Source organism: Ovis canadensis, chromosome 1 (assembly GCF_042477335.2).
Source record: "Ovis canadensis isolate MfBH-ARS-UI-01 breed Bighorn chromosome 1, ARS-UI_OviCan_v2, whole genome shotgun sequence".
Classification (NCBI taxonomy): domain Eukaryota; kingdom Metazoa; phylum Chordata; class Mammalia; order Artiodactyla; family Bovidae; genus Ovis; species Ovis canadensis.
Genome location: NC_091245.1, coordinates 242049658 through 242076877, shown reverse-complemented (window position 1 = coordinate 242076877; position 27220 = coordinate 242049658). Strand labels below are relative to the sequence as shown.

The window sequence follows — 27220 nt, the reverse complement described above, 5'->3', positions numbered from 1 at the left end:
TATTTAATTTGTCTCTATTTTTGATTGGAGGATACTTGCTTTACAATGTGGTGTTTCTTTCTGCCATACATCAACATGGATCAGCCATAAGTATACATGTGTTTCCTCCCTCGTGAATCTCCCTCCCACTTCCCACTCCATCCCACCCGCTAGGTTGTCGCAGACCACCAGGTTGCGCTCCTTGCATCATACAGCAACTTTCCATTAGCCATCTATTTTACATATGGCAATGCACTTATTTCGATGCTGCTCTCTCAATTCATCCTACCGTCTCCTTCCCCTGCCGTGTCCAGAAGTCTGTTCTCTATACCTGAGTCTCTATTCCTGCCCTGCAAATAGGTTAATCAGTACCATTTTTTCTAGATTCCATAAGTATGTGTTAATATACGATATTTGTCTGACTTACTCCACTCTGTGTAACAGGCCGTACGTTCATCCTCACTAGAACTGACTCAAATTCGTTCCTTTTCATGGCTGCATGACCACGTTTTTGAACCTAGTGTCTGTTACACTGCACTGGTCTGTCTTGTTTGTTCCTTCAGGTGATTTCTCTTGGTCTGTTAACTGGAAGTGGTTCCTCTACCTCTTCATTGTACTTGCATTTCCCTCACTCTGAGTTTGGGAGAAATGGTGATCTACCGTAGTCATGGAAGGCTGTACACATGCGGAAGCGCTCCTGCATGGCTTCTGTGGGTTTAATACTTTTTGGCCCAAGGGCTGCTTTGAGTTTGGATGCCTTCCACCTCTTTCCTCGGGGTGTGTCCCCATTATCCCCTGAAGGGAATGTGCAGGTGTGGTGGCCTGCCAGCACTCCTGGGATCCTGTGATGTGTCCCATTGCCTGAGAGCACACAGGGAAAGATGCTCCTCTGGGGGTCCCACCTCTCCCCTCTCACAGCCCCCAACAATGGCGCTCTACACTCTCAGTCACTCACACTTCAGCCCCTGCAGTCTGTCTCTGGTGCATCCCACCCCAGTTCTCCCCCTGGGTCTGACCTCTGAAGCCTGAGCTTCAGCACCCAACCCCCATATGCACCAGGCATCTCAGGCTGGGGAGCTCAGGGCCTTGGTATTGACTGTCTATGCAGGCAGGCCTCTCTCCATTTTTCCTTCTGCAAACTGGTTGTTGCGCTCTTCTCTGAGGTGAAGCTCCCCCTCTGTCCCACCATTGAGGGGACTTCCAGAGTCCAGGAACGTTTCTTCTCCCACAGCTCCCTCCGAGCGGCACAGATCCTGTCCCAATTCCTTTCTCTCTCTCTCTCTTTTTTCTTCATTTGTCCTACCCAGTCATGTGGAGATTTTCTTGCCATTTCAGAAGTCTGAGGTCCTCTGCCAACATTCGGTAGATGTTCTGTGAGAATCCACATCTTGACACAGTTTGGATGTATTTGTGGGAGGAGGTGAGCTCCAGGTCCTCCTCTTCTGCCGTCTTAATCACTCCCTCCCCAGTCTCTTCATCTTACAGATGAAGAAATTAAATCTCAGAAAGGCATTGGGCCCGACAAAGCTGCCCCTTTTATCTCTTCTCCTGTACAGACAAGTGTACTGAACACCTGCCCTTTGCCAGGAGCCCTGTCATATGATGATGACATACCCATAAGCAAATGGACCCACCATTGTCCACATGGACTTTGCATCTGTCCCAGAAGACAGACTACAGACTGTTCAATATAACAGCATGTAACAAGCACAGGGTGTTACTAAACATTTATCCTGGAGTTATGGAGGGTGGGGAGAGGCCTCAAAGGCTTTCCAAAGGAAGAGATTTTAAGAACTAGCTAGAGGAGAAGTGGCATTAAAAAGATGGAATATGTGTGGTGGGGAGAATGGGGCAGGTGTTTACAAAGAGGGAACAGCCTGTGGGAAGGCTCAGAGAAGAGCATGAGCATAGTATGTCTTATAAAATAGTGCAGGACCATTGCACACAGGGTAAGACAGAGGATTGGAGAATGAGGCTTAGAGAGATGGGGGATGGGTGGGAGGACGTAGTTAAAGTTTCAGTACATCTCAGGGCTTTGAAACATGTAAACATTAAGGATTAGTGTTTTAAGGGATGTCCCTGGTGGTCCAGTGCTTAAGACTCTGTGCTTTCAATGCAGGGTGTGTGGATTTGATCCCTGGTAAGGAAACTAAGATCCCATGTGCCACACTTCATGGCTAATATATATATAATATATATATATATATATATTGGAGAAAGAAATGGCAACCCACTCCAGTATTCTTGCCTGGAGAATCCCATGGGCAGAGGAGCCTGGTGGGCTAGAGTCCACAGGGTTGCAAAGAGTCGGACATGACTGAGCAACTTAACTTGCAACTTTCAAATTATATATATATATGTAAATTTTTTTTAAAGGTGCCAGGAGCCAGCGTGGGGAATCCTGCCCATGGCAAAGGTCATGAGGAAAGGGACCTGACAAAACGCAAAGGCGAGATCAGGCCTCAAGGAAACCCCCCTGGGCTTTCTCGAGCATCTACTCCCCAAACCAGAGTCTGCCTGCCTTACTGCATTATGCTTTCCACCTATTCTTCTGACATTACAGGGGGGCTATCCCCGACCACCTTTCTCTGGAAAAAGTTAACTTAGAGCTCCAGTTAACAGTCTCCTGCATATAAAAGGAGTGTTTCAGATCAAACCCCTCTGACGGCTCTCTAACTTGCCTTACCCGGACTTTTACAACTACGCATGTGATTGTTTACAGGCCCCCAACTGTGAGAGGCACGGGAAGCCTAAAACATAGAGCCTTTCAAAGAGTTAAAAGTTATTAGAGTAGTGCTGGTGTAGGATTTCATTATTGGGCCAATGCTTGTTGCTAAGATCCCATATCTCTTATCCACTGTGCACCTGGGAGTGCGTTAGTTAACATAGTTGGAATGTAAGAAAACAAAATAGTAGCCTTGAAACTAACCGCATCAGACTTTTGAGCTAATTGGTTCTTTCTTTGTTGTAACTTGCTGCACCTTTGCTTTGTGAAAATGTAACTTTGTTTGATACTTTCTGAGGTTGACATAGATTAGAAATATAAAGAAAAAACACTTCAAGGGAAAATAAGTTTTCTGGTTGAGCAGCCTTTATCAAAAGAGGGTCTTAAAATGTTCACAGGCCTCCAAGGCCAGAAGATAATGTACACAACATCATTTGTGGGAAAGGTATAAAAGTCCTTTTGAAAATAAAGTTATTGGGCCTTGCTAACCGAAGCAGCTTGGTCTCCCTGTGTCAATCATTTTCTCTCTCCCTCTCCCTCTCTTTTTCAGGCTGATCCCTTGGCGCATAGAGGCTCCCTGCGTTCACTTATCTGCCCGGGTTTCTAAGACCTGAACGGGAAGACGTTCTGCGTCTTCACTCCCTCGGGAGACCGGGAGGGCACCTGTGGCCTCCGTGAACAGGGCAAACTTCTTGTCTCAAAGTTTTATTGGTTAGCTGTGTAAACCAAGGAATATCAGCCTCTTTTTCTCCACTAATTTTCCTACTACACTATTCTTTCCTAATCAAATAGTTCTTACTTAGGACGCCGACTCCGTCTCCCCTTCAAATTCCCTGGATCTACCGGGGCTGGACCCTGGCAAAAAGGATTAGTGTTTTAGGAGGATTCCTTAAGTGGTTGGAAGACCGTGGTAGGGAGCCAAGTCACTAGGCTTCTCTTAAAATCTCAATGAGGGTAGTGATGACTTCAGAGGTACTAGCCAAGAGGTTAGAGAGATGCATACAAACTTCCTGAGATATTTAGGATATAATGAGGCAGCATTTGATGAGAGAAGGAGGGATTGGTGAAGGAGGGAAGGAGTCAAGTGTAATGCTGAGGCACTGGGATTTGAGTGATGGATAAATGGCAATACCATTTGTGTAGAGGAGAAAGCTCAGAATTGTGTGGAAGACAGAGGATTCAAGCTTGGACATATTGATTTGGAGAGGGCCTCATCCAAGTGGGGTGTCCACTAAGCAGTTCAGAATGAAAATCTGCCATATATAAGAGCCTTCTGGGCTGGAGATACAGTTTAGGGAATCATTATATCTGGCTGTCAGTGTAGCAGGGACTTAAATCTCTGCTTCAGAAGTCACAAGCTTGGGTAGAGCTCAGCTATTGACCTGTTGAACAGCATTTCTACTTGAAATGATGGGAGTTCTGAGAGTCACAGTGCTGATAATTATACAACCTTGTGAATATACCCAGTGCTGCTAGATTATACAAGGCTGGTTTCAGGAATGGAAAGCTAATGAATCAATCTTGTTTTCAGCATTTTCTGAGGATTTTCTTGAGCATCTAACAAATTTTCTATTCTTTTTCATGGACTCAGAAGTCCTATTTCTCTAACTTGGACTCACTACCAAACACCTCAATAATTACTTAGCAGTCTAGTTACTCAATTTCAAGTATCAGTTAAAATCTTAATTGCTGAATAGCCTTTTATGACTTGTTGAGGAGGAGGCATATTTTGAAATAATATCTTTTTTTTTTTTTTTCTGAATTACCTTCCCGGTGCTCTTAAATTTTCTTTGGTGAAGGCATCTATCCCGGAGGGTGCATAGTTCCAGATGACTTCTTCAGCAGCGATGTAGTAGTGTCTAACATTTTTGCCATGGATATTGTCCTCAGATGAAGACTTCTTACAGTCTTGTACCCAGAAAAAGGCCTGCAAACCAGCTGAAAACCACACAGAGGCGCCACTGTTTAATGAAGCCATTGTTATCTCTCCTATTGCCTTATCAATGCTGCCGGTGAAATGACAGAAAGAAACTGAAGAGATAGACAGCTACAAACAATACTATGAATGAGTAAACAGCTGCAAATGAATCACTCATGGAAAATTCAAGCAGTGAAAAAAAGCCTATATTCCACAGAGAAGTGGTATTACTTGTGTTTTAAAAAATGTGGAACAAACTTCAGTGGGATTTCACTATGACGATCTTTTGATGAGAAAAAAAATAGGACACATTAATAGATAAGTAGTGTGGGGAGAAATGCACTTTCACTGTTTTATTTCACTGGGGTTTTTTTTGGCAATGTCACGTGGCTTGTGGGATCTTAATTCCCTGGCCAGGGATTGAAGCCTTGCCCTCTGTTGTGAAATGGCAGAGTCCTAATCACTGGACTGCCAGGAATCCCTCACTCTTTTACGTTATCAGTGAGTCAGCATTGAAATAGATAATGCTTTAATGAGGAAAAATAAATGGTGAAGAGAAGCTTTGCCATATTTTAAGGGATATGATGGGATAGATGAGGAGGAATAGAGTGATCATGTATTTTTATCCCTCCCTTAGATAAAATGGTTTTGCACCTGCTGTGCTGGGCCTGCTGCGCTGGGCCTGCTGCAGCCAAGGTCACCTTTGATGAATGAGATTATATTTGAAGTTCAAAGTAACCTACTCAAAGACCCACATTAGACCTAATTTCTTCAGGAAATCAATATTACAAACCAATATTTTTCAAGAACTGGGGATATTTCTTTTCCTTATATTAAAGAGATGGAAAAGAGATTTAGCATGTAAAACCAAGGAATAGCTGGACTCATAAAGAACAAAGTTGGTTGTATTTAACAGAATCAAGTCAAAACGCAAGTTACTTTTCAGCACCAATATACACATCTTCTGGTGTTTAAAATATTGTATATTTTACAAATCTGAGTAGCTATAAGCAGTGTTATACTTTTACGGTAAGACTATACTTCAGGACCAATTTTTGTTTTCCAAAAATTAATGTATTTTCAGCTTTAATTACTTTATAATTGCTCCAGTCTTTGTCTATTTTAAAAAATTAGATGATCCATACTTTCAGAGGAATAAAATTAACAATTCAAAGTTCAGATCATTCCAAAGATATTTAGCTTTTAGATTCTAATTTCCAATAGTCACCCCATTAATATTGTAACTGAGACATGTTTCTTTTCTCAACTGACAGTTAATTTCAGGTAAAGATGCCTTACCTTTCAGATGATTTAGATTCTGACAGCTAAGCATCCATTGCCCAGGGTTCTGAGCCACCATAAAAGCATCAAAGAGGGTAGCAGGAAAGAGATTGATTGTATCAACACGGTAGTTCTTGCTAGTCAACACTTGCCCATGGAAGAAAGCTGCGTGCACATCAATTTCATTACCCATACCAAAAAGATACCATTTTACTCTGTCCTCAGCACACATGGAGAGTCCTGGGAGACTTCCAAAAGCATATCCATTCACAGCTGTAAGTCAAGAGCAGAGACTGTGACTAACATATATTGGTACCTGGAATATTGATAGTTAGCACTACAAAAATAAAATCAATTTGAGATGGAAAATACCTGGCACACATGTCACTATTCTTACCTTTTGTACCCACATCAGATATTATTAATCAATCACAGCATTCTTCATTTTGGACCTGAATTTAGCCTCAGGTTTTTTTTTCAACACAGTATTAGCACATGAACACTGAAGATGAAACCTATTTGCTCTCCTTGTTATAAACTATACACCTTGGTATGTTCATGTGTATATTTGCAAATACAAATGTGTGCATACATACATACATACATATAAATGCACACACATATATAGTAAATAGAAGAAGGACATGTTTATTTATGAATCAACCATATGCATCGTGTTGGTAATGGCAGTATGGATGACGTCAAAGTTTTCTTTGCTTATTTATCAGAACTTTTCCAATTTTCTACAGTGATGTGAGTTGCTTTTTCAATAAGAACACAAAGGAAGCTTTTTTTTTTTTTTAACTTGAAAGACAAAATTGGAAGAAATGTGAAGGAGGAAAAGATCTAAAAGGTCAAAAGCAGGATGGCCTGAGATTCTTCTAAAAAACTGAGAGGCACTATTCAAACTGGGAGGTCTTAGAGTTAAAGCAGAAATCAGTTCTGGGAAGTACTGTGAGTGAACCAAATGCAATAGAGATACCAAACCAGGTTTAGCCAGCCTGGAAGTTTGAGTCTCTAACATCTATTTTGCTTAGCACAGAACAGAGGCTAGATTAAAGTATGGAAAGAGGATCTTCCAGCCAGAAATAAGCAGAAGTTAGAACAAAAATCTGTCCTGTGTTCAATCTGTTTATTTTTCTGCTTTGATAGTACAGTTATTATTGTATTCTCAGTTTCTGCATAAGAGCTATTTTTAAGAAGCTAAACACAAACAAAAATCTATACTTATTGGTCTAGTTGGTATTAAGGGATTTGAAATTTTATGCAAATTCTAAGTGATAGACTATCTTAATAAACCCATTGTTTTGTGTCTGAGAATTAAGAAGAAGCCTAGGCAGTAAAGAAAGCATTTTTAGAAGAAATAAAGTGAGCTAAAATGTAGGGGAAAATGATGCAAAGTTGAGGGTGGTAATGAAGGATAATATGTATGTAAAAGAAATCTTTTAGAATTAATGGTTTGAACTATTTTCTTAACTATAGTGCAATGCTTTAAAATATAATTTAATAATTTTAGGCTGCTTTAATTTTTAGGAGTTGGGAGAATATTGATTTATCCTTATTAGTTTTGAAATGGTTTGATGTATCTGGCTTTCCCTGGCTTAGAGTTTTGATTGGACCTGTTTAGCTGAATATCTATTTGCATACCCAATATGCTTTGTTACCAAGGGCATAGATTAGAATACACTACTTATTCATGTAAGGGAATAAGCTCAGCATAATTCATGGACTGAGAAAAATAAGATAAAGTTAACAGATCCTGTGAAATCTTACAATACATTCTGTTACTCTCCTGGAAGTCTTCATTATCTTGTTCAACCTTCTCTGGTTCAGAGCAGTAGGTTTTAATGTTTTCTTCTAGGTACCAGCTGAGATTTTCATCCACCACAGAAAACATTACCACAAATTCCTTGTCAATATTTTTTTCTTTTTCTTCATCCAGAGAATCTGAAGTGAAAATGACTATTTCAGTAGAACTTAATTTTTAGCATGAATTTTAGCATGTGATTCATATAGTTTTAAACAATTTTAGTATTTATTTTCCTAACAGACCAGAAATCTGGACCAGTCATTCCTGTTTTATAGACTTGGAAATATTTAGGAAATTTGTGTTCGATAGCCTAAATGCTGCTTCATGCACCCTTTTTTCTCCTTACCCTTGCCTACTCTTCCATTCCTTTTTTTCTAGACTCACCACCCCTCTGCCTTCCCTACTCAGTCATAACACAGAAGACTTAATGTCTATTTAAAGAATAAACCTCCCTGTCTACTGTCTTTGGTAATTTATTGTGACTAATAATGAGAAAGTGTACCTTTTTTGCAGTGTATTAAAGGCCCAATGAGTCCTGAGGCAATGTCTTTTGGAGCATCAATGTGGGAATGGTAAATCCGGGTCACACAGTTGCTGTCTTCCTCACCAGGACCTTGTTCTGGGTTGGCATGCAGTATGTACAGACACTGTTCACCTGGCTGCACCTTGTCATCTGCTTTTTGCAAATCTGTGGTGTTATCAGGATAAATGGCCCCTAGGAAACGACAATAAATGAAATGACAGGTTGAATTTGAATGTGTTTGAACTTAAAAGAAAAAAAATAGATGGTCTGTTAATTCATTCAGCAAACATTCATTCAATATCTAGTATGTATCCCCTTGGGAATGCAGTGATGTTTACTTGAGCACAGAAGAATAAGAAGCTAATGGCAACAAGGTCTGGAAGTTTCACAGAAAATGTCATTTTTTATACTTGACTGAGTCTTCAAGAAGCAGTAATAGATTAATTAGGAGCATAGTGACTTTTGGGTGCAGAGTCATGTCTGACTTTTTGAGACCCCATAGACTGTAGCCTGCCTGCCAAGCTCCTCTGTCCGTGGAATTCTCCAGGCAAGAATACTGGAGTGGGTCGCCATTACCTTCTCCAGAGGATCTTCCCATCTCCTTCATTGGCAAGTAGCTTCTTTACCACTGTGCCCCCTGGGAAGCCCCATAGTGACTATGGGTTTGCAATTAAAAAAAAAAACACTTTTTCTGAGAGTTCAGAATTAGGGTCACATTAAAATGCCATGCAATTGTATTTAAAAAACAAAAAAATGTTTTTGCCCTGGGGTTATGGTTTGGAAGTAAGAGCAAAATGGCTACCCTCTCCTATAATTTGAAGCTTCTTATATGATATCAGGTTTTTACCTATGAAATAACCATGAAACTGTTTTTTTACTTTAATTTTGTATTTTTCCAAACATATGCAAAAATTAAGAGAATAATATGATAAACTTTCATGTGCCCAAAATCTCAGCTTTACCAGTGATCAACTCAAGGCCAATCTTGTTTCATCTGTACTCTCACCCACTCTAATCCCCATCATCAGTGAATTATTCTAAAGTGAGCCCCTGACTCATGTCATTTCATTTATAAATAACTGAGTATGTGTCTCTGAAAGATAAGTACTCTTTTTTCTTCTAACATAGCCACAATACAATGATCATCCGTAAAAATTATTTATATCCTAATATAACATGAAATAGTAAAAAATAAGATGGCAGTAACCTTTTATGCTATGAATATAATTATTTTGTTTAGAAAAACACATAAATATATAAAAGATAAAAACATTCACCTTGTAAAGCAATCCCTCTTTTAAATACAAAGCCAATAATTAGTTAAGATGAATTTTATCCTAATTTCCAAGCTTGATCCTTATAATTCCCATGAACTGTAGCATGGCCTCAGTATTTTTTTTTTATAGTAACTGACATTTATAGAGTTCTTATTATATAATCTCACTGTTCCTATTTCATAGACGAGAAAACTGAAGCATAGAGAATTTAAGTAACTTGTCCAAGGTCATTCAGCCAAGTAAAAGCCAATGCTGCATTCAAACACTGGTCAGTTAATTTTGAAGTCCTTTCTTTTAACCACAATAAAACATCATCACCTGTCATCATCTTTGTCTCCATCATCATCATCACCATCATCACCATCATTACCATCACCATCTACTAAGAATGAGATCACAGGCACCAAATATAATCTTTGTTCTTCCCGTACCATCTTTAAGGATTCCAAGTCCTATAGTTAAGTGACCTTTTGGTTAATTGTGTCTCAGGTATGACTCCAGGATCATCCAGCCATGTGCACTATCTGGTTAGTGTGTGAGACGACTGTGCTGTGCCTTAGCTGGGACAAAGTTAGGATGGACGTGAAAGTGAAGTCGCTCAGTCGTGTCCTACTCTTTGCAACCCCATGGACGGTAGCCTACCAGGCTCCGCGGTCCATAGGATTTTCCAGGCAAGAATACTGGAGTGGGCTGCTATTTCCTTCTCCAGGGGATCTTCCCAAGCCAGGGATCGAACGCTGGTTTCCTGCATTGCAGACAGACGCTTTACCGTCTGAGCCACTAAGGTGACAATTGTTACAGTAAGTTCACAGTAGGAACTTTACAGACAAGACAATCCCCATCTGAGTCCTGTTTCTTCCTTCAGGATTTTTGTCTTTTCCAGGCTTTAATGCGCACTGCATTTCTCTTACTTTGACTATTTATCTGGAAAGGTGTAGGGCACTGAGAAGGAAGTCCAGCTCTCTTTGACTCTCACTATGTGAGTTCACCCAGAAATCCTATCACATTCACACTCCACATAAGTAAGCACAACCAAGAGAAGCACGGCATCATTCGGGTGAACCAAAACACTTATTCATAAAATAGTTCAGAGCTAAAGAACATTGTTACGGGTCTTATCCAGGAGGAAAGTCCATAAACTTGGAAGTTAAAAAATGCCGCTACTGAAAAGGAAGAGAGAATTCCAGCAAGATTTTGAGTTGAACTGACCTTCATGCTCCTTATAGTAAGTTAATCCATGTGCATGAAATGTATAAGGCCTAGAGGCAAAGTTTTTCAGATGTACATAAACTTTATCTCCAGTTTCAGCTTTGATAATAGGGCCTAAAAACCCTAACCAGACAGGTTTTTCTATAACAGTCCTGAAGTTTTCATCTGTGTACTGAAGATATACAGCCTTCTTGTAAACACTTCCAATTCTATTGGGGCCATTTTGAAGATAGATATTGGAATGTTCCCTGCAAAGGAAAAGAAGACAACGTTATTAGAAGCCATCATTTCCAGGGATAACATTATAATGAAAGAGAAATGAATAACCATATCATATTAAATGTTTGCTGTTGTTGTAAGGATGCTTCCAAAAAATGAAGAGGAGAGCTGGCATTTAGCCATATTATTTTAATAATGTGAGGTGTCCTACATTAGCTATATGGCAGACAACCATGCGTGAATGCTCCATAAAAATATAATACATCTCACCAGAGTATTTCTTACAATATTTTAATGTTGAAACACAGAGACCTAATGAATACATATAAATATATAAATTTATAGACTATAAAATTTAAGTGAAATGTAAAATAAAGCTAAGACATTTCTCACTTCTTGTGCACTTCTTTCAGTCATGAAGAAAACTTGAGTTTACAAGCAATCAATCTGGATGTGTGAGATGTCAAATTGTGTGTATATATTTGTTTTCCTAAAGCAAAACTAATAATGCTAAGGTAATGCTATTGTTTTAGTTCCTTTTAGCAACACTAAATCAAAGTTGGAATTGATGCATATAAAGTATATGGGTTTTTTAATTACCTTTGATTTCAAATTACACCTGTGGTTTTTTTAATCCCTTGCTAGCAGAAGTACTTGAACATTGGAAGTTTATATTCTGGTTAGTGGCTGATTAATAGTTGCTTAAAACTTCCCTGAAAATATCAGCAAAGTGAATAGTAGCCAGGAAAAAAAAAAGAGAGAGAAGAAAAGAAAGGAAAAGAAAGAAATTGAGCTTGATATTCAAACTTTTGAACTGATTCTTAAGTTATTGTCTTTAATGGAAGCTGGGGTAGGTCAGTGGAATCTACCTGTGGGCAGTGGCTTCTAGCTGTTCAGGAGAACCCACTTAAAACCTGGACTTTGGCAGCCCTTCCACACTTGAGGTCTCCTCCACTAGAATAAAAAATGCTAACATTCTGGCTGATGACCTAGGGTTTGTGTGTGTATGTGTGTGTGTGTGTGTGTGTGTATGTATGTATGTATGTGTGTGTTGCCTGCTTTGATCTCAGTGACTTTGGGTGCCTTACTATTTTCCACTCAACCCTTGTGAGGCTGTATAACCTGACTAAGGAATAAATTTAGGCTTGTTTTCTCAGTGGTAAGCTCATCGGAAAGAGTGAAGAATATTTTTCCTTTTTTTTTTTTTTTTCAAGATGAGAGCAGAGCTTGTGTGGGAGTGTTGATCTTTGTCTGTTTTAGAGTTTAAAGGCCTGTTTTTATTTTTTAAATCTAAGGCTCTGGCCTAATGTTTCTTAAATTTTCACATGCGTAGGAATCTACTGAGGACCTTGATAAATGCAAGTTCCTAGGCTCCAGCCCCATTGATTCTGCATCTGTGCTGCTGGGGTGAAGTTTGGGCATCTGCATTTACTAACAAATAACCCCTCTGTGTTCTGATGCCTCTCTGTGCTCATGGGCAACCCGAGTAGAGGAGGCTCCAGATGCAGGGGGAGAAAGCTGCCCAATCCCAGAGACAGTGGGATTCCTGGATGCCTTGAGACAGAAAGGTGGCTGGTTCTGGTCGTGGCCAAATCTCTCCTGGCATGGTGGCATGGAGGTACCAGGTCGAGCTTGAGTGAGGGGACCAGTAAGAAGGGTCTCTGAGCTGCATTTGGGCAGCAGGAACAGATGTTGAAAATAGCAGAGCCCCGTGCTCTGGATTGACCAGAGAGCTTCTACAATGAGCACCTTCTGGTTGTCATGCTGGATTGTTTAAGCCCTGGGATTCTCAACTTGTTCACTGAAAAATGAATGAGATGGGAGTCCATTTCCCCCATTGTGGTGGGAGAAGGGCCAAACTGGAAGTTAGAAAAATAAAGTTACATCTTTTATAACCAATACGGCAAATCCCATGCTTAAGCTGTTATTTGTCATATTTGTTTTCATTTTCTAGTTGTTGCAATTTCCATTTTGTTAAAACAAGCCAAAAAAACAAAAAAATTGAGAAAAGCTCTGAGAGACTTTGAGCACATTAAAATACACGAAAAAACAGTGAGAAGCGGTGTGACTTCTTCCCCCTAAACTGCCACATTAGTACCGTCAGAAGTAATCTTAATGAATAGATGTTGTAACAACAGCAACATTCCAAAGCACTGAAGGTCACTGAGATTAAAGACAGATTCATCCAGTCCACTCTGCTGAGAGGTCAGGAAGAGGGCAGTTCAGTCAAGCACACAATGGCAGCTGGAAACCTTATAGCTCAAAGATGGAATTTTTCTCGGGTCACATCAGAACCTGGGCCACTCAGGCTCACACAGACCTGTCTAAGCCTAGCGGAAAGTTTTCACCAGTGTCTATGAATCTTCAGATTCACCTTCAGTGATATTTAAATAGAGGTTCTAACCTGCGTTTCACCATGCCCTGTTGATCCACATCTTGCTGTTTTATTGACTAAGTCATGTTCGACTCTTTTGCGATCCCATAGACTGTAACCTGCCAGGCTTCTCTGTCCATGGGATTCTCCAGGCAAGAATACTGGAGTGGGTTGCCATTTCCTTCTTCAGGGGATCTTCCTGACCCAGGGATCGAAACTTCATCTCCAGGATTGGCAGGTGGATTCTTTACCACTGAGCCATCAGGGAAGCCTGATCCACATTTTAAATGAAGCCAAAGTTTAAAAATAGCCCTCAAATTCTTGAGGCTTCCTTTAGATACAATGTGTATTTATACTTCCTGAATGTGCCTCTGAAGCATTAAGGAATATGTCACATTTCATTTCCATAAACTGCAGCGGACTTTGTCAAAATGCTTTCATTGCACTGAAATTCTCCTGTATTCATTATTTCCTGAAATAGGGGGAGTATTGCCTAAGCTTTGGGATTCTTTTTGTGTATACAAAGATTTCTTTTGGAGGTGGGGTGAGGTGGTGAAAAATACTTTAAAAATAATTGATCTGAACTTATAATCTATTCAGAAATTTTAACATTTGGATTTCTTGTATATATATAGCAATGTGCAAAATGTGTTTCCCATCTTGTCTTTTTTTCTGAAACAAAATTAAGTCTTAAGCAAATTGGTAAATATTTCACGTAATGTGATAACTTGGGGGAGGTCTGTTTGTTTATGTTCTGTCTCCAAAGACACATCAAAGGGTCATTAGGGAATGTCTATTTAACATCAAGAGCACAGCTTTGGGGACAAAGGGTCAGTTACTGGAAGCTTGCAGGAAGCTTGCCAGTCAGATATCCAGTCAAAGCGATCTATTATTGTTGTTCTTTGACCTGAACAAATTATTCACATTAATTGTTGTTCTTTCTGTTGGCAATTGTGATATGTTGTTTTACTTCATTTCAATAGATATGTCCCCCTCTCAGTAATCACATCCTTCTCTTTAGCTTCCCCAGTTCTTAAAATTCTATAGTGAAAGTGAAAGTGTTAGTCGCTCATTCGTGTCTGACTCTTTGTGACCCTGTGGACTATAGCCCTCCAGGCTCCTCTGACCATGAGATTTCCCAGGAAAAGAATACTGGAATGGGTAGCCATTTCCTTCTCCAGGGGACCGAACTTGGGTCTCCTGCATTGCAGGCAAATCCTTTACCATCTGATGAGCCAGCAGGGAAGCCCTATAATCCTATAGCAATTCTTCTGATTTCTGGTAGGCTCAGATCCAGAGGTGAGTTTTTAATGGTAGGGTAATTAAAACAATTTTTATACTGCCTTGGTAAAACAATAATAATGCTATTCCCTCCCCAAAATTCAGAATGCACTCAAGGAGGTCTTGGTTTATGTTTAGATATGATTACTAAAGTGTGGGTAATATATGTGAAAAGTCTCTGGATACTTGGCTTCATTACTTGAGACATAGTATATTAGTTTTCTATTGCTACATAACAAATGATCATAAAGCTTTAAACCACACCTATTTATTAATTTCATAGTTCCATGGATCAGCAGTCTGGCATGGCATAACTGGATTCTCTCCTCAGGTTACCAGAGCTGACATCAAGGTGTTGGCTTGGCTGAGTATTTGTCTGGAGGATCTGTGGAGAAGGCCACTGCCAAGCTCACTCAGGTTATTGGCAGAATTCAGTTCATTGTGGTTATAGGACTGAAATTCCTGTTTCTTTGCTAGCTCACAGCTGAAGACTTCTCCCAGTTCTTTAAGGCCATTTGTATTCCTTCCAAAGTGACTTCTTCCATCTCCAAGTCAGCAACAGTTTGTTGAATCCCCCTCAAACCTTTTTGAATCTCTCTGACTTCCTCCTCTTCCGCTAGAGAATTCTCTGCTTTAGACTAGGCCCACCCAGATCATGTCCCTAGTTTAAAGTCAACTGTATCCTTGAATATAACATAAACCATGGGAGTGATATATCATCATATTCATTGGTTCTAGAATTTTAGGTTTAGAATGTCTTTGGGGGCAATTAAAAAAACTCTGCCTACTACACACAGGAATCACAAAGAAAAGTCCAAAAGTAACTGGTAGGCAAAGACTCAACCTGGGTTTATATAGCATACACTTGAGTGAGCTATAGGTTCTAACTAGCCTGGCTTCACTAGAACAGCATGAAAATTCTATCTAGGTGTTAGCCCTCTTTTGGATAGGTTCTTGGGGGAAAATAGCAACTGTGATAATAAATTGTAGAGCTTAAAAGTGTGAAATGGTATAGTTACTTCATTAGCTTCTGCACATGGACTGTCTTATGTGAAATGTTTATACCACATCAGATTTTGCTTACTATGTATTATTTGGCAGCCTTGGAGTATAAGGCATCATAAATGACTTCCAGATAACTTTAGCTCATAATTTTACCTCTTTACGGAGAAGGCGATGGCACCCCACTCCAGTGCTCTTGCCTGGCAAATCCCATGGACGGAGGAGCCTGATAGACTGCAGTCCATGGGATCGCGAAGAGTCGGACATGACTGAGCAACTTCACTTTCACTTTTCATTTTCATGTATGGGAGAAGGAAATGGCAACCCACTCCAGTGTTCTTGCCTGGAGAATCCCAGGGACGGGGGAGCCTGGTGGGCTGCCATCTATGGAGTTACACAGAGTTGGACATGACTGAAGTGACTTAGCCACTTAGCCACTTACCTCTTTAAGAATCATTTAAAAATTTAAGACCATTTTGGAAGGGGTAAAATGAATGCCTTTGTGCAAGTTTTTTTTTCTTTAAAATGTTTTGTTTGTGTCCTTGTTTTTTTAAACATCATGTACTGGGAAAAATTCAACTTCTGTTATGATAATAATAGTAAATATAAACATTTACTGAATGGTTATGTTACCCTGATCACTCAATATCATAATACTTATGATTATATAATAGAGTGCAATGTTGTTAGTTTGTTCTCTATTTGGTCAAAATTTGGGCTTTCATTTTTTTCTTGGTCATTGAGTCTGCTTATGTATACTACTTCACTGTAGTATTGCTGATTTATTTCTCAAACCTACAATAGCCTGGAAAACTAGGTTTAACAATGTTTGCAAGAACTGTGTTTAAAATCACCAAGCCTGAGTAAGAGCCTATGAAGTTAGTGTAAAAGGGTTTTGTGATAGTTCTTCTCTTTAAGGAAGTTTTCACTTACTTGTATCTTCCTACAGGTCACCAGGAGAAAGAAGTAACCTGAAGAAAACTGGACCATTGTTACTTATTGCTACTGTGTAGCTAACAAAATCAATACACATTTAATTAGCCTATCATGGGCCCAGATCACAGTATTGCATTTACTAATTGTTTTTATATGTATGTCTTTTATTCTTGGTGGTGGTAGTAGTTTAGTCGCTAAGCTGTGTCTCACTCTTGCAATGCCATGGATTGTAGCCCACCAGGCTCCTCTGTCCATGAGATTTCCCAGGCAAGAATATGGGAGTAGCTTGCCATTTCCTTCTTCAGGGCATCTTTCTGACCCAGGAATCGAATCTGGGTCTCCTGCACTGCAGACAGTCTCTTACATTGCAAGCAGATTCCTTACCAACTGAGCCACCAGGGAAGCCCTTTTTATTCTTGTGCTTAGTTGCTCAGTTGTGTCTGGCTCTTTGTGACCCCATGGACCGTAGCCTACCAGGCTCCTCTGTCCATGGGCATTCTCCAGGCAAGAATATTGCAGTGGGTTGCCAGGCCCCAACCCAGAAATCGAACCCAGGTCTCCCTCATTGCAGGTGGATTCTTTACTGTCTTAGCCACCAGGGAAGCCCTTAAATACAAACAACTTATTCCATGGACAGAGGAGGCTGGTGGGCTGTAATAGTCCATGGGGTCACAAAGAGTCGGGCACTACTAAAGCGATTAACACTTTAACTTTCACTTCAATTTAGGAGCAGAAAATATATTTCACAGATCTTCAACAGTTTATTGATGTGTTAAAGTGACAGATAAGGCACTGATAAATATAAGGAAATTCTACCTTACCGCATAGAAAAGTTATGACCAACCTAGATAGCATATTAAAAAGCAGAGACATTACTTTGCCAAAAAAGGTTCATCTAGTCAAAGCTATATTTTTTCCGGTAGTTATGTATGGATATGAGAGTTGGACTATAAAGAAAGCTGAGTGCCAAAGAATTGATGCTTTTGAACTGTGGTTTTGGAGAAGACTCTTGAGAGTCCCTTAGACTGCAAGGAGATCCAACCAGTCTATCCTAAAGGGAATCAGTCCTGAATATGCATTGGAAGGATTGATGCTGAAGCTGAAACTCCAATACTTTGGCCACCTCATGCGAAGAGCTGACTTATTTGAAAAGACTCTGATGCTAGGAAAGATTGAAGCAGGAGGAGAAGGGGACAACAGAGGATGAGATGGCTGGATGGCATCACGGACTTGATGGACATGAGTTTGAGTAAACTCCGTGAGTTGGTGATGGACAGGGAAGCCTAGCATGCTGCAGTCCATGGGGTTGCAAAGAGTTGGACACAACTGAGCGACCAAACTGAACTTATCCCACTAGAAAGAAATACTTCTGATAGAATAAAAAGAAGTGAACTCTTATTTTCCTAGTTAAAAGAATCCACACATTTTCTCCTTTCTATCTGCCAGTGTTTCCTGTTTCACTAACTGATGTATAACTCCATAAACTGACTTTTCTTATTTCATTCTATCTTCTGATTTAGTCTATGGTGTAAACCTTTTCACACTAGAAGTAAGGGGAAATTTTGACAATACAGCCTATAGTTTTGTCTAGCTTCCTACATACCTTTTATTCATTCGTTTTCATTTATTAAAAAATATTTTAGTGTCTCCAAATTCTAGGTACTAGTGATCACCAGTGAATTTAGCAGATGGAGTTTCTGCCATCTCCATACACACTTTCTGCTTCCTTGTTCCAGATCTTCAAGGTCAATTGCAGCTTAAACCTAATTCTCTGCCTAACAACCATCTTGACCTCTTTCAACCTGTTTCTCAGCCTAATTATCTGCACTCCTTTTTAGCCTTCACAAGATGAGTGTCAATAATTGTATCTGGTTATATCACATCATCCTTTGGCATATTTATGTCCTATCCCCCACTATATGTTGAAATCCTAATCCCCAATGTGATGGTATTAGGAGATGAGGTCTTTGGGAGGTGCTTAGGTCATGAGGGTGGGGCTCTCATAAATGGAGTAAGTACCTTCTTATAAGGCAGTTCTGTAGAAGAGGCTCCGAAGATATTCTTAGTCCCTTCCGCCAAGTGAGGACACAGTGAAAAGGCTATGAACCCAGAAAAGAGATCTTACTAGAACATGACCATGTTGGCACCCTGAACTTCCCAGCCTCTTGAGCTGTGAGAAAGGGATTTCTGTTATTGCTAAGCTATCCTGTCTGGTGTATTTTGTTATAGAAGGCTGAATGTATTAGCAGCTGGACATTCTGCAAATCTGATGCAAAGAAGCAGCAGAAAGTTGCCACCTAAACTTATCTATCTATCTCTCTCTATATATATATATATAAAAGTCACTTCAGTCCTGTCCGACTCTGTGTGACCCCATAGACAGCAGCCCCCCAGGCTCCCCCGTCCCTGGGATTCTCCAGGCAAGAACACTGGAGTAGGTTGCCATTTCCTTCTCCAATGCATGAAAATGAAAGTGAAGTCGCTCAGTCGTGTCTGACTGCTAGCGTCCCCATGGACTGCAGCCTACCAGCCTCCTCCATCCATGGGATTTTCCAGGCAAGAGTACTGGAGTGGGTTGCCATTAAACGTTAGCATAGTATTGGCAAAATTGCTGAAGGTCTAGTCAATATTTGCTGTTCAGATATATTAAAAAATATCACAGAGTGAGCAGTGCCATCTATAGTTTGCACAACTGTAGGCTGTTGTTGAAGCATAAGATGATTGAGCCAATGTTGTATAACCTCCCCAGCACACGCAGGACACTAAGCTATTTAAAAATAAAAAAATTCTCTTCCCTCCCTGCAAAAATATTCTTACCAAAGCCCTTTTCTTTTCTAAATGTCTAGAATTAGAGACTTTGTTAAAGTATGGTCAGGGCAATGTCTAGCACTTGGTTGATACACAATCAAACTGATTGGATTTTTGACCATGAATAATGACAACAGGACGGATGAGGGCATGGAGTAGGACTGTATGACAGTATTTTTTTTTCCTAATATATCTGACCTTTTCAAAAAATGTATCTAGATTTCTTATAAAAAACATATATAATTGTTTACTTAGGGAAAATGCTGAAGTCATACAAAATAATGGTTCTTGTGAAGCCTAAGAATATGTCATCTCCAAAAGAGGAGAACACTAGCTCAAAACCAAGCTTAAAAAAATTATTGCAGGGACCTCCCTGGTGGTCCAGTGGTTAAGACTCTGTGATCCCAATGCAGGATCCCAGGTTCAATCCCTGGTTAGGGAACTAGATACCACATGCAGCAACTAAGACCCAGCAAAGTCAAATAAATGAATATTTTAAAAATATAATTGCAAAACATACTAGTTTTATTTATAAACAGTTATTTTTAGGTCAGAAACATCCCTCACCGATTATTACTAAATTAATAACTTAACTATTAGGTATTATCATCTATGCATTTATTTATTCATTTATTTTACTTTGAAAAACTTTAAACATACATAAAATTAATGAGAATAATGTATCCCCACCAACAGAGTCAACATTATGAAATTTAGCATATTTTTAAGCTATTTTTTATAGATACAGTGTTAGCAGCAAATGGCCATTGGGCTCATTTGTCACCATTAACAAGCATTTTTAAGTATCAGTATTAAAATACATTTATCACCATTAAAATACATCTTTAAATGTAAAGAATATGGGTTTGAGTAACAAATTTTAATTTGGTGTTTAATGTTTAATTAACATTATTAAAAGTGATAACCTTCATATAGATAATCTTCCATTACAAAAATCTTCAAGGAGAACTTGTTTTTTTGTGTGATGAACTTTGCTTGAAATAAGGGACTTTTCAACTGAAACAAAGAAAACCTTTAATAAAGAAAACCTTAAAAAAACCCCGTAAGTTACATAGAGTTTTTCTGCACATGAATGATGTGCTGAGCACTGTAAGAAGAGCTTTCCATGCACCCACTCTTTAAACAGCCCTATGAAGTATTCTTATTGTCTTTGTCAACAGATTAGGATGCAGAGTCTGAGAAAGATGAATGTAGTTATCTGTCCAGAGTCATCCAACAGGTATTAGGTGGAGTCATATTAAGATTGTATTTGATATATAAAATAAATGTTTTTTTGAAGGATTAAAAAAAACCTTTAATTTTTACTGCTAGTAATCAGAAATGGAATAGTAAACAGAAAATTTTATGCAGTCATTCTTTGGATGAAAGAACTTCTGCATAAACAGACAAAGAGTCTGAACCACGATGGGAGATGTAACGACCAGAAGGGGTAAAAAGAAACCCACACAGTTCCTCAGGACCAAGGGGGAAGGAATAAGGCAGCATCCCAAAAAACAAACAAAATCCCAGGAATTAGAGATTTATTAGTGTCCAGAGTTTCAAGTCCATATTTTTCAGGTTTTGTATATAACAAATTAAAGAAATATTTCATCTTATTGGCTTTATTTTTTAACTGATAATTTAGGTTTGGTCTACAAAGAAGAAAAAGCAATGACTTACGTGTCAACAGAAATAAGTTTCTTTTCCGCATGGTCAGAGGCATAGTTCCAGGCTGTTTCAATAATTCCAATGTAATAATGCTTATCTTTCGCCCAGACTGAGGTACCACATAAAATTAGAAAAATACAGAGCAAGAAAATCTTCATTTTTTTTTCCCTCTTGGAGCCCAAGAAGCAATGGAATGAAATCAGAAGCAGGCAACTTTATAAATAAGGCTTTCTTTCTTTATTTGCTTGATTGGCAGAATGTTATGTTGCATAAGATGGAATTATTTAGTTAAAGCAAATAACATTTTCCACTTGGGTTCAGTTCTCGTAAACCCGGGAAAAACCTAGTCTTCCACTGCCTGGATTCTCTAATTACAAATAAAAAGTCAACAGTTATTGTTGGAGGCACTGGAGTGTGCATAAGTCTGTGTTTCTACCACTCATTGTGTAAATTCCAGGAAGGCAGAGATCATGTCTAAATGTTCCCTTTGTTCTTCCAACAATATGCTACAATACAATGCCCTGCACACAGTGAACTTTTGATAAATTGGGATGAAAATTATGCAAAATGAATCAAAATAAGCAGCTCTTTACTTTGGAAAAGTCTAACAATAACCTAGTTACATATTCAAGATACAAAACATGATGTTTAGCATGTCCAATTTAAGCACCCCCCAATAAGAATTTATTTTGAAAGTTTTACTTGTTTTGTAAGCTCCAAACACATCTGCATAGAGAGTTAATCAGATTATTGTGTATCATGAAATAAAAATAATTAGCAGAGGATAATGGGAGTGGAAGACACTGTTTTAGTTATTGAAGAAATCAGAAACAAATAAACCTGTCTTTAAAGGCAAAAGTTGGCCTTAGTAAATGGACAGAGCCCTAGTTTATTGTATTTATTTATATATTTTTGGCTGTGCTTGGTCTTTGTTGCTGCATATGCTTTTCTCTAGTTGCAGGGAGCAGGGGCTGCTCTAGTTATGGTGCGTGGGCCTCTCATTGCAGTGGCTTTGCTCCTTGTCGAGCAGAGGCTATAGGGTGGGTGGGCTTCAGTAGTTGCGGCTCCCAGGCTCTAGAACTTAGGCTCAGTAGTTACAGCACATGGACTTAGTTGCTCCACAGTATATGGGATCTTCCCAGACCAGAGATGGAGCCCACGCCTCCTACATTGGTAGGTGGATTCTTTACCACTAAGCCAACAGGGAAGCCCAAAACCTGGTTTATTAACCTGGAATTTCTCTGTTTGATGTGGACATGAATTTTGGCATAAAAGATTTTTATTTTTTAGGTGAAGAAAATCCTGATGACAGTGCACATTTTATGTTGATGTGAGCTTTTTCTCTAGAATACTTCAAGGCATTAGACTTCCCTGGTGGCTCAGAGGGTAAAGCCTCTGTCTACAGTGCGGGAGACCTGGGTTCGAGCCCTGGGTTGGGGAGATCCCCTGGAGAAGGAAATGGCAATCCACTCCAGTACTATTGCCTAGAAAATCCCATGGACAGAGGAGCCTGGCAGGCTGCAGTCTATGGGGTCGCAAAGAGTCGGACATGACTGAATGACTTCACTTCATTTCTTCACATTAAGTATTTACCAAATGGGGTTTATAGAAATAGTTGGTACAGGAGAAAGCACCCCAATGTTCGAACAATTCATTCATTTAATAAGTATTGCTGAATGAACCCCCTGTGTGCCAGACACTGTTCTAAGCACTGTGGGGATATAGCAGGGAATAAAACAGACACGAATCCCTATGCTTGTCAACTTATATTCTATTGGGGAGAGACCAACGATATACAAATGAAGGGTGAAATATCTAGTACATATTAGCAGCAATGAATGAGGCTAATAAATGCCAAGGAAAATAGCAGTATGAAGATAAAAATCTGATGACACCATGTGACCCCACGCAAGATACATACTTGACCCCAGCCTCATTTTCTTCATCTTTAAATCTGTCTCAGAGGGATATTGTTCATATTACTTGAAATGACCCATGTTAGGTCACGGAGCGGAGATGTTCCTTTCACCTAGCAATAATGTTCCTAGCAATAATCTTAACTAATTGTCCTGATACAGAAAACTGAGTCACTGTGCCCAGAATGTCCCAAGACCTCCTTCTAGAGCTACCTTAAACAATTGTGCCCTCGTGCCCACTGAGGGGACCTGAAAGGGTCTAACATCTTGCCCAGACTCCACTGGCCAGACCCTGTGTCTTGCAAGATGCTGTGTTTTTTAAAACTTGGTGCCCAGAAATGCTCCTTTTTCCCAAATGGTCCACACAGAGGGAACTTCTTCATTCTCCTAGAGAGGGTGCTTTTTAATTGATATGAAGCCCCTGTATGAGCCAGTGTATGGCTGATGGTGTAAATGATGCCGTTTGGGAACTGTACAGTTCCTGTCATCCTTCCACTGGCCCTATTCAGGGCTGTACTATGTGAGAAATCACTTATCTGTCATCACAGGCTTTGCAGTTAATAGGGGTTTTTTAATGATCATTAGGTCCTGGTGGCATCTATGCTCTATTAGCTTCCAAACAGTGATGAAAACCTTCTTGATGTATTCCCAGTGTCCATGAGACTAGTTACACATTCATAAATCTTGACCTAGGACTGTGCCTTCTTTCTCCAAGCACTTACCCTGATGCCCTAGGTTAACTGTAAAATTGTTCCAATAGTCCCTGGGTGGTGCAGAAAGCAGCTGTGAATTCTTCTGGATCTCTCTATCTTTGTCCTCCATCCTACCCTCTGAGTAAGTTACCCTATAATAAATGAATCCAGTGATTTTGTGGAGCTGCCTGCCTCATTTTCTGGTGTCAAGATACCTTCTCAGTTCATGGGCACTTTTTGTCCCCTCCATGCCCCAGCATGGTGAACCAGCCTGGAGACTGAAAATGAGATAGGAATGGGCCATGCTGAGGGAAAGCCAGGTGTGGTGGGGTAAACCCAGGCTGGCCATCTCTTCTGTGTGGAGTGACCTAGCTACGTTCATAGGACTCCTTGGGTTACTGTGTGAGTTCAGGACACCTGGAAACTGTCAAAGTGCTTCCTAGATGCATTAACTGAAGTGGTGGGAAAGGGAAAGTGGATAAAAAAAGAAAATGAGCTAACTGTTTTAGCTATTGCATGGCCTTTGTTATATCCTATAAGGGTGAGCACAGAAAAGGAATTACAGTTCAGCTGGAAACTAGAGAAGACTAAAGAGATTTTGGTGTTAGAGTGGGATGACTAGAGGGCATGGTCTGCCACTTCTTTTCTAAAAAAATAATTATACTGATTTATTTGTTTTTGACTGTGTTGAGTCTCTGTTGCTGCATGTGGACTTTCTCTGGTTCTGGCACGCAGGGGCTACTCTCTAGTTGTGGAATGCAGACTCTAGGGCATGTGGGCTTTACTGGTTGCAGTGCATGGGCTCAGTAGTTGCAACTCCTGGGCTCTAGGGCACAGGCTCAATAGTTGTGGCACTCTGCTTAGCTGCTTCATGGCATAAGGGTTCTTCCTGGATCAGGGATCAGACCCGTGTCTCCTGCATTGGCAGGCAGATTCTTTACCACTGAGCCACCAGGGAAACCCATGTTCTGCCATTTCTGACCTCATATCAAAGAAAATACAACAGGAAGAGCATACTGAAGTGATGGCAGGTAAGATAGCTAAAATGCAGGGCAGTAGGCTCAAAGGTGAGGACTGTTATTTCACAGCAGAACAGGGACCTAGAGGTGTGAGCTTTGGGATAAAGACTTGTCAGAAGATGAGGACATAATTATAGAGGAGGAAGAAGAAGCATGGCCTCTGATGCAAGCTGAAACACAGGCCACTAGGGAACCAGGAGATAATTGAGAGGAGACCCTCACAAACTCCAAAACAACAGTACCAGAATATTCCTCTCCTGAGTTAATAGAATTAACCGTCAGGTTTAACCAAAATAGTAGAGAAGGAGTGGCAGCCTGAGGGCTCCATTTTGGGATACTTGGGGAGACGGCATCATGTTAAATGGGTCAGAAATGTCTAAGATGTCCAAAATTACCACAGTTATAGAGCAGCCTCTGGCAATGTTTGTATGTGACCAAGGTGGCCTAGCTAACTTGATTGAATTGGTACGTGCAAGCATTTGTCTGGCTTAGCCGAATGAGTGAGGCATGCTGTCCCCACCCTTAGGATGGCATCTTTGCAAGATTTACAAGAAACAGTGAGGGAATCAGGAATGAAGCATGCTGTCTATGCTCCTAATTTCCAAGACCTGTTGAGGAGTTATTTGTAGCAAGTATGAAGGATAAGAGATTTTGGGTGCACAGGGCACCGATACCTGCAATCCACTCCAGGAGCTCGGTTGCTGACCTGAGATAGGGACCTTAGTTTCAGTTTTGACTAGGATGGTTAATCAACCCATTCACACTACGGTGGCTATGACAGCTGAATTAAGTGAGACTGAACAGATCTGCACAAGGGAAATAAACAGGTGCCATGCTTAGTCGCTTCAGTCATGTTCAACTCTTTGTGACTCCATGGACCTCAGCCCACAAGACTCCTCTGTCCATGGGATTCTCCAGGCAAGAATACTGGAGTGGGTTGCATGCTCTCCTCCAGGGGATCTTCTTAACCCAGGGATTGAATCCCCATCTCCTGCATTGCAGGTGGATTCTTTACTGTTGAGCCACCAGGGAAGCTCAAATAAACAGGTAGATAAGGCCAAAGAGAAAAAAAAAAAGTGAGGAAATTAAAGGGGGCTCGACTAGAATTTCCTACAAACAGTTATGGCAATACCTTGTATTAATCAGGACCCCTGAAGAGAATATAAACAACCTTATTGGGTCCTTTTAAGCTTATGAAAAGTATTATCCAAAGAAAAACAGTTTATTCTGCTGACAGCAAGAGGAAGAGGCACAAGCCTGCACTCTGTCACTTTGGGAAGATGATACTCCCGGTTCTGGGGGTCAGGGCTGGGGTAAAACCTGCTCCTTGGTGTGGGCCATAGGGCCACAGATACATTAACTGTGGAGGCCCCACATGGAACTATTTATCAGTCTTGCACCAATAGGAAGATCACTCTGGCTTTAGAGGTATCTGTGCCCAGTGCACCCAGATTTATGGGAATCCATCCAAGTTCCAAGGGGATGGATAAGGAGACCGAACGGTGTGGATGAAACATATGAGCTTGTATTTACAAATTGGAAGATTGCCTCCCCATCCCTTTCTGGTTTATATTTCACTTATCAGTTCAGTTCAGTTGCTCAGTCATGTCCAACTCTTTGTGACTCCATGGACTGCAGCATGCCAAGCTTCCCTGTCCATCACCAACTCTTGGAGCTTGCTCAAACTTATGTCCACTGAGTTAGTGATGCCATCCAACCATCTCATCCTCTGTCATCCCCTTCTCCTCATGCCTTCAATCTTTCCCAGCATCAGGGTCTTTTCCAATGAGTCAGTTCTTTGCATCAAGTGGCCAAATTATTGGAGCTTCAGCTTCAGCATCAGTCTTTCCAATGAATATTTGGGGCTGATTTCCTTTAGGATTGACTGGTTTGATGTCCTTGCAGTCCACGGTACTCTCAAGAGTCCTCTCCAACACCACAGTTCAAAAGCATCAATTCTTCGGCACTCAGCTTTCTTTATGGTCCAACTCTCACATCCATAATACCCATACCTGGATATATTTTTGGGTGTGGATGTCCTATAAGACTTGGACTTCACAATCACCACCAGCAAGTTCTGCTTATGAATCCATACTGTCAAGTGTGTAGTGGTGGATAACACTAAATGGGACCCTGTAGAGTTGTCCATCCCTAGGAGAGTGGTGACAATAAAATAGTATCGCCTACCAGGGGGACAGGACAGAATATGGGCTGCCATCATAGTATTAGAGAAGGTAAGGGTTATAAGATGCACAAAACCTATGTTGCCAGTGGAAAAAAACAAATGGCACCTGGGGCTCATGACAGTAGACTGTGGAGAATTAAACACAACAGCATTCCGTATCTATGCAGCAGTTCCAAATACAGCTGAACTCTTGGACACAAATCTACTTTTCTCTCAAGACAAATCACTGAGTCTACAATTGTGTGTGTTAGTTGCTCAGTCGTGTCCAACTCTTTGTGACCCCACGGACTGTAGCCCGCCAGGCTCCTCTGTCCATGGGATTCTCTAAGAATACTGGAGTGGATTGTCATATCATTCTCCAGAGGATCTTCCCAACCCAGGGATCGAGCCCTTGTCTC

The 27220-nt window shown here is 40.3% G+C and overlaps 1 protein-coding gene across 2 annotated transcripts in view; it reads right to left on the bottom strand.

Moving 5' to 3' along the window:
- The window catches only part of CP (ceruloplasmin), a 60687-nt gene extending 39113 nt beyond the window's left edge, over window positions 1-21574 (bottom strand). For both annotated transcript variants that reach the window (XM_069562947.1, XM_069562958.1), the window contains exons 1-6: window positions 21023-21574; window positions 10723-10970; window positions 8216-8428; window positions 7677-7850; window positions 5922-6176; window positions 4471-4642 (exon numbers count right to left, since the gene is read on the bottom strand). In XM_069562947.1, the coding sequence (XP_069419048.1) occupies window positions 4471-4642; window positions 5922-6176; window positions 7677-7850; window positions 8216-8428; window positions 10723-10970; window positions 21023-21168 (1208 nt within the window). In that variant the 5' untranslated portion in view covers window positions 21169-21574. The remainder of the gene's footprint in view (window positions 1-4470; window positions 4643-5921; window positions 6177-7676; window positions 7851-8215; window positions 8429-10722; window positions 10971-21022) is intronic.
- Window positions 21575-27220: the final 5646 nt, after the last annotated feature.